Raw genomic sequence first — 19,396 nt, 5'->3', positions numbered from 1 at the left:
ATCAAATCCACCAAAATGACGCTGCTCTGCCTGCACCAAAATTTAGACCTACTTTAATATAATCTGTATGTATTCTACTCAAATACACCAGGGTCATGCAGTTGAATTAAGGCAAATTAAGGCGTGGCACGGTCTACCAAATTCATAAATGCTAAACTAGTATTGCCTTGGCACAAAAGTGAAAATGTGTTTGTTTTAAGACCAAACAAAACTTTGGCAGTAACTCAAAGTAAAATACTGAAGAAATGCGTCACACAGGTTGTCATGATCATTAATTTTCACACTATCATTCTCTTATATGCAGTACAAACTTTGCATCCATCCATTTTATATTCTATATTCATTATATATTCTATGACTTGCCCTGTTCAAAGTTTCAGGAAGATGCAATTTATCTTATCCAAAACCCTGAACAGATCAACATATGGACAAAATATGCAACCATGTGCACTTGCATTTGCACTGTAACTGAATGGGGACTAAAGTGTGTGAGTGCATGTGTGTGAGTGCGTGTGTGTGTGTGTGTGTGTGTGTGTGTGTGTGTGTGTGTGTGTGTATGTGTGTGTGTGTGTGTGTGTGTGTGTGTGTGTGTGTGTGTGTAAACAACAAAAACGATGTGTTGTCAGCTGATAGATGGCAGAGGGAATGAGCTGTTATCATAAACATCTCATCTCAAATCCCAAGAAGCAATGCAAACCCTCCCCATCTGTCAATTAGCTGCCCGGAGCGACTTTTTGGTTGCAACCCACACGCAATATTTCACCATCAGACAGACAGATTTGGTATTGTAACCACAAGGAGAGGAAATATCAATAGAGCTTGTGTTACTTTCCCTTTTTATCGGTCATAGACAAAGGTTATCTTTCACACCAAAACTTACTTTCATTCATTCCCCAATGGTGCTAGGGAAGCATATTAATAATAAGACTCAAACAGTCTTTGAACCTTGCGTGGATCATTTTCTTTGTGGTATTTTGGCTTAGTGGTGGATAAAAGCCGTCTGTGTAACTAACTGGATGAGGGAAAATGATCCACACAGTGCAGCCAAACGCAGTACATCAATTCCAAAATCCCACCGTGCCAAAAGCAACAAGGTCCAGTAGTCGAAAGGTAAAGGTGAAGCTCTTTATAAGCAACATATGGCCTAATTGTTGGATGTGACTTGTTCTCAGACTGAATGCAGCAGCCAGCTATGACAGTGCTGCCGTTGGTGGCTTGTTATTGTGGGTCACTCGGGGTCGGCGTGGTTGGTTTGGACAGGGGTTTTGGACTTGACAGCAGTCCAGTACCACGCAGCTGAACAGACACAGCTGCCGAGAGCAGATTGAAGCAATGATAGTCACTCCCAGCCTGCGTCAAAATGGACCACAAAAGCATTGACACTTTATGAATACAATACGTAATCACAGTCTGTCTAGAGTCTAGACAGAGCAACAAAGGATCAAGTTCTAACCTAACATTTCCACAATATCAGTTTTTTTTTTTTTACTTCTAGCACCAGATGGTTTTGTGCTGCTCAAGTAATGTCACGTATTTGAAATACTATCCATTAATTTAGCGTGCTTCACTCAAAACTGTTTATGCAATGCTCCTGAGGAAGCTTAGCCCATCTCTGACTGATATTAGCACCAGTTCAAAAGCATGGTGTGAATATGTTGCTTCCACAGTGGGTCTCAGTGGGCACGGTTGTCAGCAGCTGTGGGACGCACTGACTGACCCGCTTTCAGGAAAGAACTCTCAAGCCAAAGGAAAACATATATTTTACCGGATGACTGCATTTGCTTTCAGGGCAGCTTCTCTGGCTAAGAGTGTGAAATAACACTACAAGATGAGAGGAACCTTCATCGTTGTACTAATACGACCAATTATAACCATCCATCCGTTTTCACGTGGGTGAACTGGAATCTGTGCCAGCTGACATTTTTTGCTGTTCCCAAAGCATTTGAGATTGCAGACAAACTGATAAACTGTTTATTTTTAGTTTGTGAAATAATTCTTGTCAAACAGCAACCTTGAAATATGCATGCATATTCAAGTTCTCCTTTTCGGACAACGATGACCAAATTCACATTCCCTTGGTATATATTTTTAACATGATATATGTGTCATAATAAAGCTGTTTCCATGCAACAATATTAATAAAAGCACTCACTCGAAGGCTGCGAGTTGTTTTCCCAAGGTGAATGAGTGAATGAATAGTGGGTGTCAAGTGTAGGCTAGGACTGTTACTGTTACATACGTGAACGTGCTGCATGATCATATTTTACTTTGATATCTCTCAGCAGGTTTCTGGAGCAGTCAATGGCACAATGCTTGCGATTTACAAGCCATGTCCACCTTTGCAGGACTGCAATTTGCTGGGATTAAAACATGATCTTCAATCTTGAGCATTCTTCCCAGAAGTTAGGAGAGGGGTTCATAAAGTGAATGAAAAGGTGTATTGTACATTTCTTTCTTCTTTTTCTTTGGCATATGTGTGAGATTATATGTTCACTCTGTAGAACACGTCGTGGCAAGTGTGTGGTGTGGCACCCTAAGACACATTTCCGCCTTTTATGTGTTTGTTGTCTTTTGCGTGTCTGTGTGTGTGTGCAGGTCGAGACGGGTATCCAAACAGCATGTTTGTGTGTGTGTGTGTGTGTGTGTGTGTGTGTGTGTGTGTGTGTGTGTGTGTGTGTGTGTGTGTGTGTGTGTGTGTGTGTGTGTGTGTGTGTGTGTGTGTTTGTGTGAGTGTGAGAGTCGGTTGGGGAGGCCTGAGGCCAGACAGTGGTACAAGAAATTAAGCGCTGCTGTCAGCAAGACTTTGACAAATAAGTACAAAACACAAAGTTTTATTAATGATTTTTTAAATACATGAGCAAAACAGAATGCTTTGACACACTAAGTAATCGCAATGACTATTTCTAGTTGGTTGCATTGTTTTTTTTATATATATATTTGAGCGGACAGTGAAAAAGAAAATATGGTGGGAATTTCTTTACTTTTCATGTTCTCACTTGGCAGTCTTGGCTTTTTCAGACAGTCCAAGATGTAAAGCAGGGCTTCAGTTTCTTGCCAAACTAGTGCGTCCTCACCACACACAAACATGGGGTTCCAAACAAGAGCTTTGAGGCTCCCTCGGTGCCAAAAAACACAGATGGACAAACGGATGTCTCCTAATAAGCATCCTCCTTCCCCAACACACAGACACACACACACACACACACACACACACACACATACGCACACACACACAATAGAGAAAGAGCATGTGAGGAAGCATCATCTGGTGGAAAAGTGGTCCGTCTCAGTGAGGTGAAAGGTCGACACTTCACTGAAGACATAATGCTTCACTGAAATGGAAAATTGGGTGTGTGGAGAAGAGCAAAAACAAGCCTCACCTTGATGATTTGATGAAACGCCTTGATTCCCTAATGTTAATCTGACTAGTCATAAATAACGGGAATCGTTCAACTCGAAATGTTTCCAAACTTCCAAAAATTCTCATTGAATCTTTTCCTGGATCCCACCCTAAGGTAACCTTATCTGGGACAAGTTCCCACTGAGTCTCTCATTCACAATCATCTTGTGATTGACAGATAATTAGTTCATGTTGGAGGCTGCCTATTGCCCCAAGTCAGATGGGATGGACTCCAGCTAAGATAAGTGGTGGACAGATGGTTATTTAGTTTAAATACGGATGCATTGTTGGGCCACATCACCTGCATGAGAAGCTTCTGGGCTGGGCTCTGGATTTATTTTTTTCCTTCCCTCTATGGAGACTGTAAGTTTCCCATGCTCTTAGCTCTTGGTTCTGCACCAAGTTCCTTCCAGACCGTGATCCTTGCTAACCTTTCAAAATAAAGGAAAAAGTCTCTTTTTTTTCTTGTGTTTTACACTCAAAGAGAAGCAAGGGGAATTCCTTCAATAATATGCAGAGCAAAACAGACGCGGGTGGTCCTTGCTTGCCATTAGGATATGCCTGCAGGCGAGAAAGAAACCGCAAAGCACCACGGGAAACCTTCCCTAATGGCAGAATGCTTCGAGGTGCTGTCAGACTGGCAAGAGTCAAGTCACGAACTGGTGAACTTGTCGTGACTTTCAATGAAAATGGGAGGTAAATGCAGTGTGGTGCAAATGTTTGGCTTCACATCAAACCGACTGAAAAGTGCTATGTATGTTTTATTTTGATATTTTAAATAGGAGGTAATACTGTAAAGTTATAGCGTATTATAATTTTCAGCAAAAAACAAAACAACAAACATGAACATGAAAACAGCTTTGTTTTTGGATTGGTTCGTCTAGGCTTATAGCTGTAACGTTTGTGCTCCTACAACTTCTTCAGCAAAATTTGTGTTAATCCCATTTAGACTGTATAGCGTCAACAAAGAACAATGAAGTGATTAAAGTTGCATTATGTAAATAAAAGTACATGATATTTGAAACTTGCATATAAAGGGTCTTTGACGGGGCTCTGGAGGACAAGCAGTTGGTGAATACACTATACAGAATGTCTGATATCAGCACTATTAACCTGGGATGCTTTCTTCAATCTTCTTTTTTATTCTGTCATTTTTGCATCTCATTATGACACACTTAAACATTGTCATCTGCTGTATAAGTGGGAAAAAAAAATCCTGTCGCTGCTGTGATTATCTGAAGCGCTTATCCTCACAAGGGTAGCGGGCATGCTGGAGCCTGCGGGGTACACTCTGAACTGCTTGCCAGCCAATCGCAGTACTGCTCTTACATTAAAAGTAATTTATAGACCAAGCTGCAGTTAGGAGCGATATTTGTTTACTGTCAAAAAACACAGAGAATGAGACAAAGTGCCCTTTTCTCTCTAATGTCAATACAAACGTCTTTGAAGTGAGATGAATGGGACAAGAAACATAAACAATTCTTATCTCTCTGTCCAATACCCCCACTGTGACCTCTTCCTGCATTCAGCCGCTTGCTCCTCTACTCGACCCCGCCCACTGTCCACATTGTTCCTTCAATAAATACCAGGAATCGATACACTAACTCAAAGCACAGATTGTATCTATAGCCACAGGTTCTTTGTGTCAAAACTGTTGAAACCGTTGAACCCTGTTACTCAAAATAGCCACACCGTTCTCAGGAGAATCGAGTAGAATTTCATTTTAAAAGTACATCGTTCTGAATGGGATTCTGAAATGACGTATGCAGTCATTAGAGGTTATTATACATTTTTTTTTTGCATGCCATAAAAGACCATTTCATAATGTTTGAAATCAATAGGTGCCTGGTTGCAGAAAAATGATCTTGCAGACGTCACACACTATAAAAGCAGCAAGAACTCACGTGGTAAAATATGCTCAAAATGGGTTAAGAGGTAAAAACAACTGACTGGAAAATGCTACTTGCTTCGTGATGTACCTTTGTTTTGATGGAGATAACATCCTCATCTCTATGTGTGCCCTGTAACTGGACACTGGACTAACAGGATAAGTGGTGGTGAAAATGGACGGATGGAGGGAATATTATTACTATGACAAAATGTCATTCATCTGGCACATTGTAGCCATCTGACAAATAGGTGGTGGGTGAGTCAATTTTTTTTTTTTTGCTCCCGCACAAATCGATACACTGTGCAATGACTGACAATGCAGCCAAGCACGTCAGTAAATATAATCTGCCAAATGTTTAGTTTTGGCACATAAAAAAAAAAAAAATCAATTTTCATGTTTAACGATTGACTGTTCACAGAAGCTATGAGGAAGTGAAATATCATGTTAAGTGTTGTGGAGGAGCTGTTAGCACAAAGGTCTTAACTATGGCAATAAAGCCGATAAATGTTCATGCAATTAAGAGTAATTGTCTTCCTCCATCTAGTTACACCTATGCCAAGGCCAAACAATTAACAATGGTAAACTATATTTATTTATGTGTATGTGACAGTGCGCATGTGCACGAGTGGTTTATCGGCGTTCCACAATCCATTTTATCACTCTTAAGTCTGCACAGACCTCCGTTCATAAACGTGGAGAAAAAAACTTTCCTGGATCTTTTCCTCTTCAGCGATCAGTCCCAAGGTTTATTAGTTCCTTCCATGCTCCATACTCCAGCCCTCAACAAAGTTTGTGGTGACTATCTTTTGTGTAATCCTGCTGACACAGTAGTAGTTGAGCCAATGTGGAAACATTTTATCGATCAATATGACATATTTGCAGCTTCTGTCTGTACAACCGGTTCACAAAAAGGGAAACCATACAACAGCCAGTTACAAAATTATGACCACTTGTGCAATATCATATCCAATGCAAGAGCCGTACCAAATATTCTGCCTTTACAAAGGTAATGTTTGAACTTTTTTAAAATTATTTTGTCATCCGTTAAAAACATTCTCATAATCCTGAAGCAAGTTGTAGAGTGCATGGTCCAGTGTCCAGTGTTGGATGCATATACTGCGTGAAAAGCAAAGTGGAGAATGAGCACCTCTCTGCGAGATGTTTAGAGCGATTTCCTGGGAGTCTGACGAAAAAGGTTGTGTGTGGAAACCACAGCTGACGTCCCTGCCGACTCAAAACAACCTTCCTTCCTGCCAGCCCCAGCCTCTCTGCGGTTTGTTTACATTGAGAGTCAGTCCAGACAGCACATGCACAGCTCAAGAAAGCACTTTGACCCCCACTCAAAAAAAACGTCTTCCTCTCGCTCATGTTTCTCCTTGCAAATACTCCCAACTCATGCTTGTGCATTTCTAATAACTTGTTTTTGCATGTGTCTGCTATGGTGAGCATGACGGTCTAATATGAGGCACTAAAAATGAATCATCAGCAGACAACTTGCCCTCCTCCTCAGTGTCTTTCTCTGAAAGTCTTGTGGGACCTCAGAGTGCTCGAGAACACAATCCTGATTGCAGAACTCTTCAATCAACTCCTACATAATGGAGGCAGCCTCTTGGCCAAATGGAAAGTGTTTGTTCCACAATCTATCACGTCCACAATCCATTACGGAAAAGGTTAAAGGTTTCAGTAACAGTGCATTAACTGAGGAAACAAGCATGGTGAAAACGGGGGCCATTTGAAAGTAATGATAATACTCCTCAGTGGTGTGTTTTAATAATAAAAGACAGTGCTATTTTATTCAATGTAGATCAAACTGGATTATTAGTGTAAAAGTCAATACATATATCGATGCAATTATTCAGTGGCACAATTCCTGCAAAGAAATGGTTTTGATGTTTTATTTTTCATTTGATTGTATGGACATTGTTATTTTTGTCTTTTGCTGTTGATGTTCATAATTGATTAAAAAATAGAATCAGTTTCATGGTGAATATAATTGACGTGCAAGTAAGAACCTGCAACTCAGTGAGGATACTGTGATTTTTTTCTATGCAAGTCTTTACGACCATCGTTCTTTCTCATTAAAACTGCAATTGGGACACCCACAGACACACCCACTGAACCCACAATGCACAACATGTGTATTCCAGTCTCTTCAAGGTAATCTGGAGCAGATCTCATCTTTAATTCCCCGAATGCCTGAGGATTAACATGCTGGTGTCTTTCGGACACGTGATGGCTCCAAAACACTTCTCACACCCGTTCTGCCACTTCTTGACGTGAATCCCAAACAATAACCCTCCCTTACATTAGGGGGGCTCGGTAAAAGGTTTGGTGCCATATCTTGCACACGTGTCATGAGAAGTGAACAAACATCACGCATGATTTCCTGGCAATTGTGTGTTCATCACCATGGAGAGCTGCTGGACCATCACACACACAATCAAGCACAGCAAGCACACGGCCAAGGCTCTTATTTTCCTTCTGATTTCCTTTTTGGCAAAGCTGCTGTTTGTAGGAGCACCAACAGAGAGGCCAAACATGATTTGGAGGAAAGAGGCAACAGGCATTCAATTCTTTCTCGGTTCGTGCGTCAAACATTTACTCATTCAGCAAGCTGTGGATGCACAGCGTTCCCACCCACCTCCACCCATTCCTGAAATACACTAGCGGGCTGCTTACACACGCGCACACACGCTCATGCGTGCCCACACGCCAATTATATTTGTATGTTTTTTTTCTTCTTCTCATGAACACTACACAATCTTAATAGCAACCCCAAATTGCCACCATTAACCCTACAATGTCAAATTCTTTGCATCAAACAAACTGTACGCAGCACTTTAATGCAAAGACACAAATGCATGCTATTATTCCCGTTGCTTTTATCGGCAGCTAAAAATGACAAATGTAAATGCATACAAAAGCTGAAACGTTATATCAAGTGCATCAATAAAAATGTTTCTGCGTGACTCTTTTAATCATGTTTCATAATGTACGTTTTAAAGAAAGGAAGCCTTTTTTTTAAAATATAGCAGAGTGAAAGGCTCCATAAGCGGCCGTATGATTGACGAGTGTGGTTTTCTTGGCAAATTGTCGTCAGGTCCGAGTGCCTGGCCACATATCAAATAAAAAAAAAAAATAAAGTAAATGTTCAGTTAGCTTCCTAGTTCTGCAATTGCGTCTGTAAGCCTCTTCTGATGAGCCAAGACACATCACCAAACCAAAATGTTACAGGAAGTGCACAATAAGGTAAATGTCATCTAGTGAGAAAGCATATATGGACGAAACCGTATTATTTAGCAATTCAATCGGTCTCGGGCCAATTACGTAACTTCCCACGGAATAGTTGGAAACTTCTGGTGTAGTGTATGCACTACTGCTTCCACGAATAAAAATACTTTCATTGCCTGTTCAGGCGCTCAATTATTTCTTCACTATGTGGCCAAACATGCAGCAAAAAAGGCAGTGAGGAAAGGATGAAAACGGTGACGTTGCAGATTACTTGAACAGAGAAAAGGCCATTTGCGCACCTCCTGCTGGCCATGTATAGAAGTGATTTTCATCATAGTGGACACACACCCGCGCGCGCACGCAGTGACGCACACGCCTCAAGTTGAGTGTGAGCGGTGACGAGCCCCACAGAGGAGCTTTCCTCCAGACCTGCGTCAGACGCACGTCTCCTTTATGTTTTTGTGTCGAGCGATATGTGTGGCATTTGCTTTAGTATCAATGTAAGATTTGCACGGTTGAGGCTTGGAAGCCAAGTTTGAGCGTTTAGTAGACGGCTCGCTTGGCTACTTAACGCCACAGGTAAGAGTTCATCTTCTTAACTTTTATTTGTGCGAAAAGTAAGTAAACGCCTCCTGTAACTTCTCATCTTCTTGCAGAAGTCCCTGGAAGAAATTGACGCGGATTGAAACAATTCGACGCAGGGGCTCGGAGAGGAGGGTGGGGGAACTTTTTTCTTAAGTGCGACTTTGCGTCCTTTCTCGCCTGCAATCGTCCCCAGAAATGGTGGGGCACCTTCACTTGCAAGCGATGGATGAAAGTCTCAAAGGAAAGAACCGGGAAGGGCTGCTCGACAGCCCGGACTCGGGGCTGCCTCCCAGCCCAAGTCCGCCCTTCTGCTCCCTTTCTCCCGCTCTCATCGAGCCGCGCTCCGGCAGTTGCGCGACCCCCGTGGAGAACCAGCAGCAATCGGCCTGGAAGAAGGACGTGACTCGGGAGGGGAAACTGGTAAGATGCAGCCATCATCATCCTCCTTTGTTTATATGAGCGGTAAGCCGTCACGGCAAGCAAGGCTTCCTCTGACCTACATTTACCATCCAAATTCTAATATGTTCCATGATATGATATCCATTTTATTCCAAACTGTCCTTTTTTTCTTGGCTGCACTGTTTCCAGTAGCTAAAATGCACAATAGGGCCTTTAGAATCAGTAGTGCTGGCCAATCCAATTTAAATTACACTGTAAGCAACGAGACCAATCAGATTTCCAATTAGAGAGTGCGGGGACTTTGTTTACATCAGCATTTTCCCATCGTCCTATTGGTCAGTCTGAGCGAAACTTGCAAATTGCTGTAAATCTCTATTTTGAACTCCACCAGATTATGTATGTTAAGTTTGTGCTGTTCAATTGCACTTTTGTACAAGATTGATGGCTTCTATCATTACGTGGACAGGATTGTGTGATACTTTTATGAGTTGAACGCACTGGATTAACTCATCATCCAATGAATCATCATCCATCATATGACTGACCATCTTTGATTGTCCAGTCAGAAACAGAGCTTCCATCTGGGAGCTCTCTATCTGACACCTCCCCCTTCTCATGTTGAGGATGCCACTGGCTCAGGAATCCTTAGAAGTTAAACGCCTGCATGACTTACTGCATCTGACTTAACTGGTTTTATGGGAGATCCAAAGTGAGACCCAGTGACCCCCCCGCAGTTTCATAACATGGTGTATCACTTGCAGAAAGTGTTGCCATTGTTGCCTCGTGTCTTTTGGTGCTGCCCATTGGTTAGGTCTGTCTTCATTAGAGTTTGGCTCGCAACCTGGACTCAGTTCGCACTCAGTAATAGTGCGAATAGAATATGATTTACATATGTGCCTTGTGAATCACTGGTGACCAGCTCCAGCAGTTGAGGTAATCAACAGCAAACGGATGATCAGCAAACTTGGACACGAGGGTCATATTCCCATGGAAACTGCACCTGCGCCGTGGTGCAAATGCTGCCGTATACTGATTTTTGTACCAGCACAAGGCGTTTGCCTTTATGGCAGACTGTTCACTTGCCAATGCCAAGCTGGGCATTGGTGCGTCCTTGGAGATGCACCCAGCAGAGTGACAATTTGGTGGCAGAAAGTCCGTCTAAACGTACACCTGCTCGGACTACATCTATTAAATACTTGTGCAGTTGGTCAAACATAATTTTTGTGAATTTGAGCCAGTCACAGGAAGACAGATACTAAACTCTATGGTTGAAGTCAGCTGTAACCACTCCCACAGCGCCGCAATTCTCCCTCTGCCAGCCCCTGGTCTTTGCTTCTCCCTGAAATTACCAATATCGAGTCCAACCCGCTTCTGTTGCTGGTCATGAAAATTGAGCCCAAAATATTTTGTCTAGGGCAGCACTATGTTCTGTTTATTACTTTGCTCGTTTGTCATACAGCTATGGTATGGGTTCAAGGGTTTCTTTGGCTTTCGATTTCTTCTAGGTACTCTGGCTTCTTAATTACACTCATGTCTCGGCTGACATTGGGCAAGAGGCACTGTTCACCCCGCACTTGGTCACCAGCCAATCACAGTACACGCAAACAAAGTCAATCACACCTACGGACAATCTTGAGTCTTCTTAACTTACTAGCCTGCATACTTTTGTAGATGTGAAAGAATGAAATCCCATGCAAGCACTGGAGATTAAGCAAACTCCCCACATGAAGTTTGGATTTGAACCCCAAACCTCTGATTTAGACGTGCTAACCACTAATCCACCGTGCTGCCAAAAGTATGAATGTGATCCTTCAAAAAAGACTCATGAAATATAAACAACTCTGTGAAGTTACACAATCTTATTGAATTTCCTGCAATAGTTGGATAGATGTTGTAACATGATAATAGGGCTGGGGAAAAAAAACAGCTAACCTAGCTATGTCAACAACTAAAATTGGCAAACACAATAGCTTTTGCTTCAAAAGTATAATAATTTAAACATTTGTGCAGCCTGGAACTATGTGTGGCAACTGTCCACGTGTATGCATGGACAGTTGTTGCAGGCGCACGCAGTCAATAGCATAGCACTGCCAGTGAGGGAAAACAGAGAACGAGAGAAAAAAGATGCCTTTGGTGTTGCTTTAAACTAATAAAAGGACAAAAATAACATTTTATGTAATTACTTTAAAGCATTGCTGTGATAGCTTGTAGAAAAAATGTGTCATGCAGGGGCCACCAAGGAGGTGCAAAGGCACACGAGTAGTCTGTTCTAAAAACATTCCAACAGTGATGGGACATTGTGATTTTCTAGGAATGTTGTCAAAGTGATCATATGAAACTGTGAACACTGCCTGGGATTTATCCATCCACCCACCCATGCATCTATTCATTGGTATTGATGTTAATTGTGAGTGAGAAAGAATCAGTCACAATTTTAAAAGTAATTTGAGCAAATGTGTTATTTCAGAGGTGAGTATAAAACTGGTAGCCATTCACATTAATCAGTAGCCAAGAAGTAGCGCTCAATGTCAAAGAGGTCAGTGACCCTTGCAACTGACGCTACCCTTTGACAACTGCAGCCTCAACTTTACTGGAGCCAAGCATCTTCAATTAAATCGACGTGCCAGGTTAAACTTGTCTGATCGCAAGTTGACTAACTTAGCTTAGCATAGCTTGCTGCCTGCATTTCTTGGTGACATCGCTAGAGTGAGATGGAGTGTTACTGTAAAGTGACGTCATTGTTGCGGGAAATGTGTACGGAAACTAAATTCAAGTAAGGGATGTGCATGGAATACATGATAGGATAATCAAGTCTAAGAAGATTAGTTAGTGACAGGCAGCTCTTGATAACTTGATACCACCAATAATTTGATTGCATACTGTCTTTACAGAAGACAGATACCAAACATTGTACCCCCTGTGCAAAATGCATGAAAACATAAGTGATCAAAAATCATTTCCAAGTCACTCCCAGTATCCAAAGTCTGTCTGGAGTACATGTCTGTACAGGTCCATGTGCTTTTAGAAAGTCTAATGGAGGCTTCAGAAATGCTGTTGTGCATCCTGGGAGTGTTGTGACATTAGCCTGAGAGACGCCCACACATACAGAGACATCCACTAATCCTTTGGCGCTTCAAACTTGTTGGATTGTTTCTGCTTTGTGGTTTCATTTTTAAGATCATTCCTGATCCTTGTTTGTACACCGGCTTAAAAGTTTGGAAAGTTTTCCACTAAAAAACATTCCCTTCGACCAGGGCCTGAGTTCATTTGTCGTAGCGCAATGAGGGGATAGCCTTGTGTACTCAAGCGCTCATGTTTACCCACCTTTCCAAATCTATTTTTGAGTTGTTTTTGTATGCCACCTAAGAACAATCGCCGAGCTCTATTTTGAGGTGCGGGAGCTTGTTAGGGGCTGTTGCATAAAGCGTTTGATGACCCCTCATTTATAAATGCAACATGGGCAAAATGCTCAGACAGCCTGTCTGTCCACCACTTGACAGGGATGCAACTAGCACCAGTGTTATCGTCGTGTCCCCGCTTGTTCGCATAAATGTCTCGAGGCGGCAGGTGGGAAATGTTTAAGTTGGCTTGTCGACTCTCGGCGGCTCTGCGTTGTTCTTTGGACACTGTGCGGCTTTGTCAGCAGCGCACTGTTTTCCTGGGCATGAATGTGCTTCTTTCAGGATGGGTTGAGTCTTTGTGTGCATACTGGGGCTTCTTCAAGGAGGCCTCCTAACATCCAGTCAGGTGTTTACTTTGCAGATGATGGTGAGCGCACACATTACAGAAGTACAGTGAACCGCCATTTATCGCAAGGGATATGTTCCAGACCCATCCACCATAGGGGAAATTCTGCCATATAGACCCCGTATAAAAATAACTTTAGTAGTTTTATCCCTCCCCCATACTTTAAACAAGTCCAAAATTCACTCGTTCAAGTATTCTTCTGGGCCTGTTCTCACTCACAAACTGTCAAGAAATAGGATTCTATTACAGGACATCACTTTTAAGTGCCAAATGACATCACAAAGTTATCCAAATAGAAGGCAATATGGAGCTACCGAATCAGTGCAATCAGTGCTATGCGATAATACGCAAAAGCAATGGCAAAGAAAATGTCAGCCCATTTGATTAAGCTCAGCAAAGTAGCTTTTTACTAAGACAAGGCACACGTACTGTTGCCCCTAAATAAGTTCTTGCAACTCCCCAGCAGTAGACTGCAGTTCTACCTGGCACCGTGGTACAACTTCTATAAATAAAGCAAACAAACGTGATAGTTGCTCCTCTGTCTGAGATGATGGTTCAATCTTGAGTGTGCACATGACCGAGGAACACAGCTGCTTGTTGCAAACGTAAGGTAAGGTAAGACAAGCGTGAGGCACTGATCTGCCGTGCCCTTGGCCTCTTCTCGCCGTCCCCCGTCCTGGCATGTGTGCTTATGTGCGTCCAAGCCGCAGCATGTGACCACCTCCCACTGTAATGTGAGAGGACGGGAGCCGAGGGCCGGCCAACCGCGCGCTTCACATGGCCCTACCAGAGCCGCACGCAAACACAGCCGTCCGTCACAAGTCTGGCTGCATAATCTGTGACGTCGCAGTTTCAAAGTGAGTTCAATCGGTACATGTTCGTACTCGGTCATTTGAGCCGATATCCCATTCCCTGACAATTGCCTGCACAAAGCAAGAAGCCACGTGTCACTATGCAGTCACTATGCTATGATGCCAGTTTTTGAACGCTACTTACAATAACACATTTATTTAACCTTGCAAATAGTCAAAGGTCATCTTTGGGAAATATGCTCAATGACAGCGCATGTTGGGATTGAAAGTGACATATTTTTGCGCAAGTTAATTATGGCAAACTATGGCTCTAAAATTTGTTATGAAAAAGCTTTTGAAATATGTTAATCACTTATTGAAAGAAATTCTGTAAAAAATGAGTTCCAACTACAAAATGTATATGCCAGGATCTCTTCACAGCAGCTCGTCATTGAAAATTCAATAACAACAGCCTATTTAAAGATAAACGATTGCCTCAATTTCTCCTACATTTTCTCACATCCTCTCTCAACCATGTGGCCTCCTGTTTTCTCTCATACTCCAACCTCATTTTGAAGTCATGATCTTACAAGCTTCAAATTTGTCCAAGATCGAGCATCGTTAAATATTTCTGTAAATTAATAAGAATAATAGTTGTCCAATTAATCAATTGAGAGCAAAAGAGAAATCACTATAATCATTTTGAGTTTAAAAACACAGAAACAAAACCCAAAAAATGTCAAACCATAAGCTGGTGAACATGTTGTTCATTTCCGCACATTACCAGAGACAATAATTAACAAAATATCAAACTATTTGAGATTAAATCACATCCAGCACCATCTATTAATTTTGAATGTAACATAAAACATAAACTGACCGATCGAAAACAGATGGTAGAGTTGTAATACCAGTTTAAGGGAGCTTTTCATCTTGAGTTTTTTTATAGTCATGAAAAAGGACGGGTTACATGAGATCAAACTATGCAGGGGTGTACTGTGTGCAGGAATCTTTCATAATGTCTTGAGGAATTTCATGTCTGGTCTGGAGCTTGCGGCCATGTGGGCACAAAGCATTATAAACATACTGTAGCCACAGCTGCTGAGATGCAACTCCAAACCTCCTCCCATATGTATTTACCGCTTCACATGAGCACCATCTCCACTCCAGCTGCTCTTAGATGATATTGTGTGGAGTCGACTCAACATCTGTAACCCATACTGTCATATAGGTGTGGGCTGACTCTCTCTGGCTCAGCTGTATTGACAACTAAAAGGGAAAAGGAAGCCTTCTAGAATTAATGGGGTGAGAATACAATCAAATCAAAGGTTGGCTCTTAATAGGGAACTTAAATATGGTTGAGAATATATATGTTATTTTTTTGATATTTCAACACCAAAATTCCTCCGTTTTGTTTCCCATGGGAATTTAGTGGAAATGTTCCACCCCTTTTTCCGTCTATAATGAAAAGTTAACATGGTGAGAACAGCAGTGGTTTTAATTGAGGTTGTTCGCCCTCCTCAAGCGTGCTGAGCTCTTTTACTGGAATTCTATTTGTTAGCAGCTCTTAGATCTGCTCAAAAGTCTTTCTGGTTGTGATCTGTAATACTTCCTTTTCCCAGCTACCTTACCTGCTGCTCAACAACACAGGAACGGACCCCAGGACCCGCATGTATCCTGTCTTCTATGGGGAGAGCATCGAAGTTGACCCAAAGCCAGAGCAAGAAGTCAAGTAAGCAACGTACTAATAAAAAGATGACATGACATGTGTCGTCATCATCCTGTACTCAAGTGTAACTTCTCCTGTAGGTGCACATCAGCGGTCCGTTACGACTCGGACAAGCATTACCAAAACCGGGTTTACTGTGTCCCCGTTCCCACGGTGACTGCATATAGCGAGACGGTAGTGGCGGTGCCCAACTGCACCTGGAGGAGCTACAAATCCCAAGTGTACCTGGAGCCACGGCAGAAGCCCGTCAGCTACCAGACCACCACCATCGTGTACCCAAAACACGCCAAGAACATTTACCGCACCACGCTCATCTATAAGCCCACGGCTGCACGTCGTTGGTTCGTCTCCAGAGTGCGGCTGGAGTCCAGCGAAGATTCGAGTCCTTGTATCATTTACACGGAGGACCTGTAGGCCCGCACCCAACATGCTTTTGTTTTGTTTTTTTGCCAAGGACTTGAGTACAACATATTAAAAGAGCAAGACGCAAGATAACTGGAGGCTTAACCTTTTTTTATTTTTCTCATCTCAACCCAAAGGAAATCTTTCAACTTTGTACTGGTGTGGTTTTTGAAAACCTCATTGGCTAATAATGTCTTACTATTTAAGGAGAACGAGAGCTGACACATCCCCTTTGCTCCTGCGGAATTGACTTCTGTGAGAAGTCACGCAAGAGATTACAGAGAGAAAATATCATGATGAAGAGTTGAGGATTTAATTACATGAGCTGGTGCAGCTTTTCTAAGTTCCAGCTTCATTGCACTTGTTTCCATATATGAAAAGCATCTCGATGTGTGTGGGTGTGTTTGAACGATTGGACCAAAGTAAGTTAGCAGCCACACAAGCTGCACATGGCTTCATCACACCATTTTCTCACCATATTTATAGCTATACCTAATCGTAACTTGGCATCCTATTTATGCATTACAATTATACACTGGAGTATGAGTGCCACACTGAAAAAAGGAGGGAAAAAACAGCCCACTAGAATAAAGTAAAAAAAAATCAGAGCACCATTATGTGCAGTTAAATATATCGGAGAGAATTAACCTGACCGCAAACGCTTATTTTAATAGTTCGTAAGTGTTTTCAACAAATATTTGTTTTATCCTATGAATGCATGGGCGGTCTATTAAGAGAAACTGGTTGCTGATTGTGGAACTTTATATTGCCATATAACAGTGTGGTCTAATACTCCCTTGCATAATTATGAATCATTAAGAATAGATTCAGGAAGTGGCAAATTCGGAAAACCCTAGAAAAGGTGTTATTAATCACTTTTGCTGTAATGCTGAAGGTAAATTGAAAGTGAGAGGATCTGATATGACCAGGTGATTAGGAAAATATGTCATGTCGACAAGTTCTTTTCATTGCCTAATGCAAAAACTCAGTCAATACGCTTCATTTTTATTTTCTTAAAGGTTTTTACATGCAAAATTTGGTGCAGACTTGACTGGTCCTAAACAAATGTGGAAGCTGTTCTAACAATGCACACCTTCCATTGCATCTGCCAAACGATCAGTGAACACAGTATGGCAGGTGCAAACCTGTGCGTGCAGAATTGCTAGCGCAAAACAGCAGGTTTTTGAAATGCCAGAAACCATTGTCTGCCTAGGAAAGCCAATCTGAAGCTTGTATATAGGGTTTAAATCAGTGGTCCCCAACCTTTTTTTTGCGCCACGGACCGGTTACGTGTCAGAAGTATTTGCGCGGACCGGCCTTTATATAAATAAATAATACATCTATATAAATAAATAATACATTTATAATAAATATTTAAATGCGATGAAATAAAATGATACGACAGGCATAAAAACAAGAATAAAAGACATAAAAATAAAACTCACCATTGTGTTGAATTAGTAGGAGCTTGTTTCTCAGAAACGAGCCGGTCGCATCTAGGCGTGATCGGAGACAATGACACCCGAAGTTGGATGCTTGGTCTTCATGTGCCGAAGCAGTTTTGAAGGCTTCATTGCCTCGTTAGGTAGCCTGTCGCCACTTATGCAGAGTGGGCTTGGCGCGTCAATCACCGGTGCCGATAAATCCATATTTTAAGAAGGACTCCAGAAATGTTCTTTTAAATGCAGCTTTCCTTTTCTTAGAAGTCGTAGCCTCTTCTTCCGTCTCCTCACTGGGCGTCTTACCTGAACCGACGGATGTAATTGGGAGAGAAACGCCTTTTTTTTTTTTTTTTGAACATTTTTCAAAATAAATTCTTACTCATTTTTGCTAGCTTTGCGGGCTCCACTGGGGAAACATGTCACGAGACCGGGACGAGCGTCTTGACCTGAATTAATTGATCGTCGATAAATAAAAAAATAAAAAATCCTGTGCGGCTTGGTGGTCCGGTGCCAAGTGACCCACGGACCGCTACCGGTCCGCGGCCCGGTGGTTGGGGACCACTGGTTTAAATAACTGAAAGGTGTCATCCCACATCATCTAGGACAAAACTGCATAAACGCCTCATTGTTTTGGGGTAAGAGTTATTTCAGCACTCTGACAGCGAATGCTGGCCTCTCCCATGTTTTCAAGTGCGCTTTCCCAAATTTAAATTTGGTGTTACGTAGGATGTGCAGATAGATCCAACCCACATCACATGCAGTTAAGAGTAAATGAACATGCAATTTTAGACCTGCTGTTTGTGATCTTACTAAATCAAGCAAAGCCAAACATATAGTCAAACTTCTATTTGACTGACATCTAATTTGTTTGCAATCAATGTGGCATAAAGTGAATTAAATGTCCTAATGTTATTCTTCATTTCTATACAAATGTGTACACACTTGATGTTTAGACTGTCAGTTCTGTCGCTTGAAAAAAAAAGCCTCAAAGTGTGTATAAAAGCCGCACGAGTGGTGCATGCTAGGGTTAACCGAGGAAACAGTACGTTGTGATTAAAGAGATGGAAGTTTAGAAGTCTGAATTCAGATTCATATCAGATTGAGCTGTGGAAATGAGAGCGAAGATTTTGCAGGGAACAGCCAGGTGTCGATGGTGACTGAAATGTTATAAGAACGATGTGAAAAGCTGGTTGGATGTGAACTTGTTAGTATTTTGCTGGTTTCATGTCAGTTCAAGTGTGTGCTTCCTAACACTTGATTTTGTTATTGTAAAATAGTTTTCTGATGTATATGTGGACTTGAGGCACTTCATAATTGTCTTTTTATTTTTGTACGTCAGCTGTTGTTCCTATTTTGATTTAATTTAAAGATGTATATTGTAACTGAATTTGAAAAAATAATCTATATCTTGGACTAGAGGTCATTTGTGATTTTGGAAAAATAAACAAAGCAGGTAACACAACTTAAGGTGTTTTCTTCAGGAATGCTCTACAGTTCATGTTTTAATTGTAAATAAAAATTGAAAGCATGACTGCGTGTTATTCAACACTACATATACTGAAACCTGTTCATTTTTTTTAAATCTCTTCTGTAGCATGCCCTCAGTAGCTTCATAGGCCAACCGTCCAAGATGACTGCTCACATGAAACATGTTTTCCCAGACCAGTCCAAGAATCTGTTCTCGTTTCATTGACAAGGAAAAATACATACGCACTCATCATGCCACCTAGTGGTAGAAGACCTTTAATGCAGACCTACTGTCCACTTGACACAACGTAA

General features: G+C 41.7%; 1 protein-coding gene across 1 annotated transcript; it reads left to right on the top strand.

Annotated features, from left to right (window-relative positions):
• Positions 1 to 8,896: 8,896 nt before the first annotated feature.
• On the top strand, positions 8,897 to 19,079 carry rflna (refilin A). The gene is made up of 4 exons (XM_088376872.1): positions 8,897 to 9,101; positions 9,179 to 9,527; positions 15,667 to 15,776; positions 15,854 to 19,079. Exons 2-4 carry the CDS (start codon positions 9,303 to 9,305, stop codon positions 16,185 to 16,187), a joined length of 669 nt encoding a protein of 222 aa, XP_088232998.1. The 5' UTR covers positions 8,897 to 9,101; positions 9,179 to 9,302; the 3' UTR covers positions 16,188 to 19,079.
• The last annotated feature ends 317 nt before the right edge of the window (positions 19,080 to 19,396 follow it).

This window comes from Syngnathus floridae, chromosome 5 (assembly GCF_059516105.1).
Source record: "Syngnathus floridae isolate MCC-2025c chromosome 5, RoL_Sflo_1.0, whole genome shotgun sequence".
In the NCBI taxonomy this organism is placed as follows: domain Eukaryota; kingdom Metazoa; phylum Chordata; class Actinopteri; order Syngnathiformes; family Syngnathidae; genus Syngnathus; species Syngnathus floridae.
Note: the sequence above shows the minus strand (reverse complement) of the source record. Positions and strands in the feature narration are given on the sequence as shown.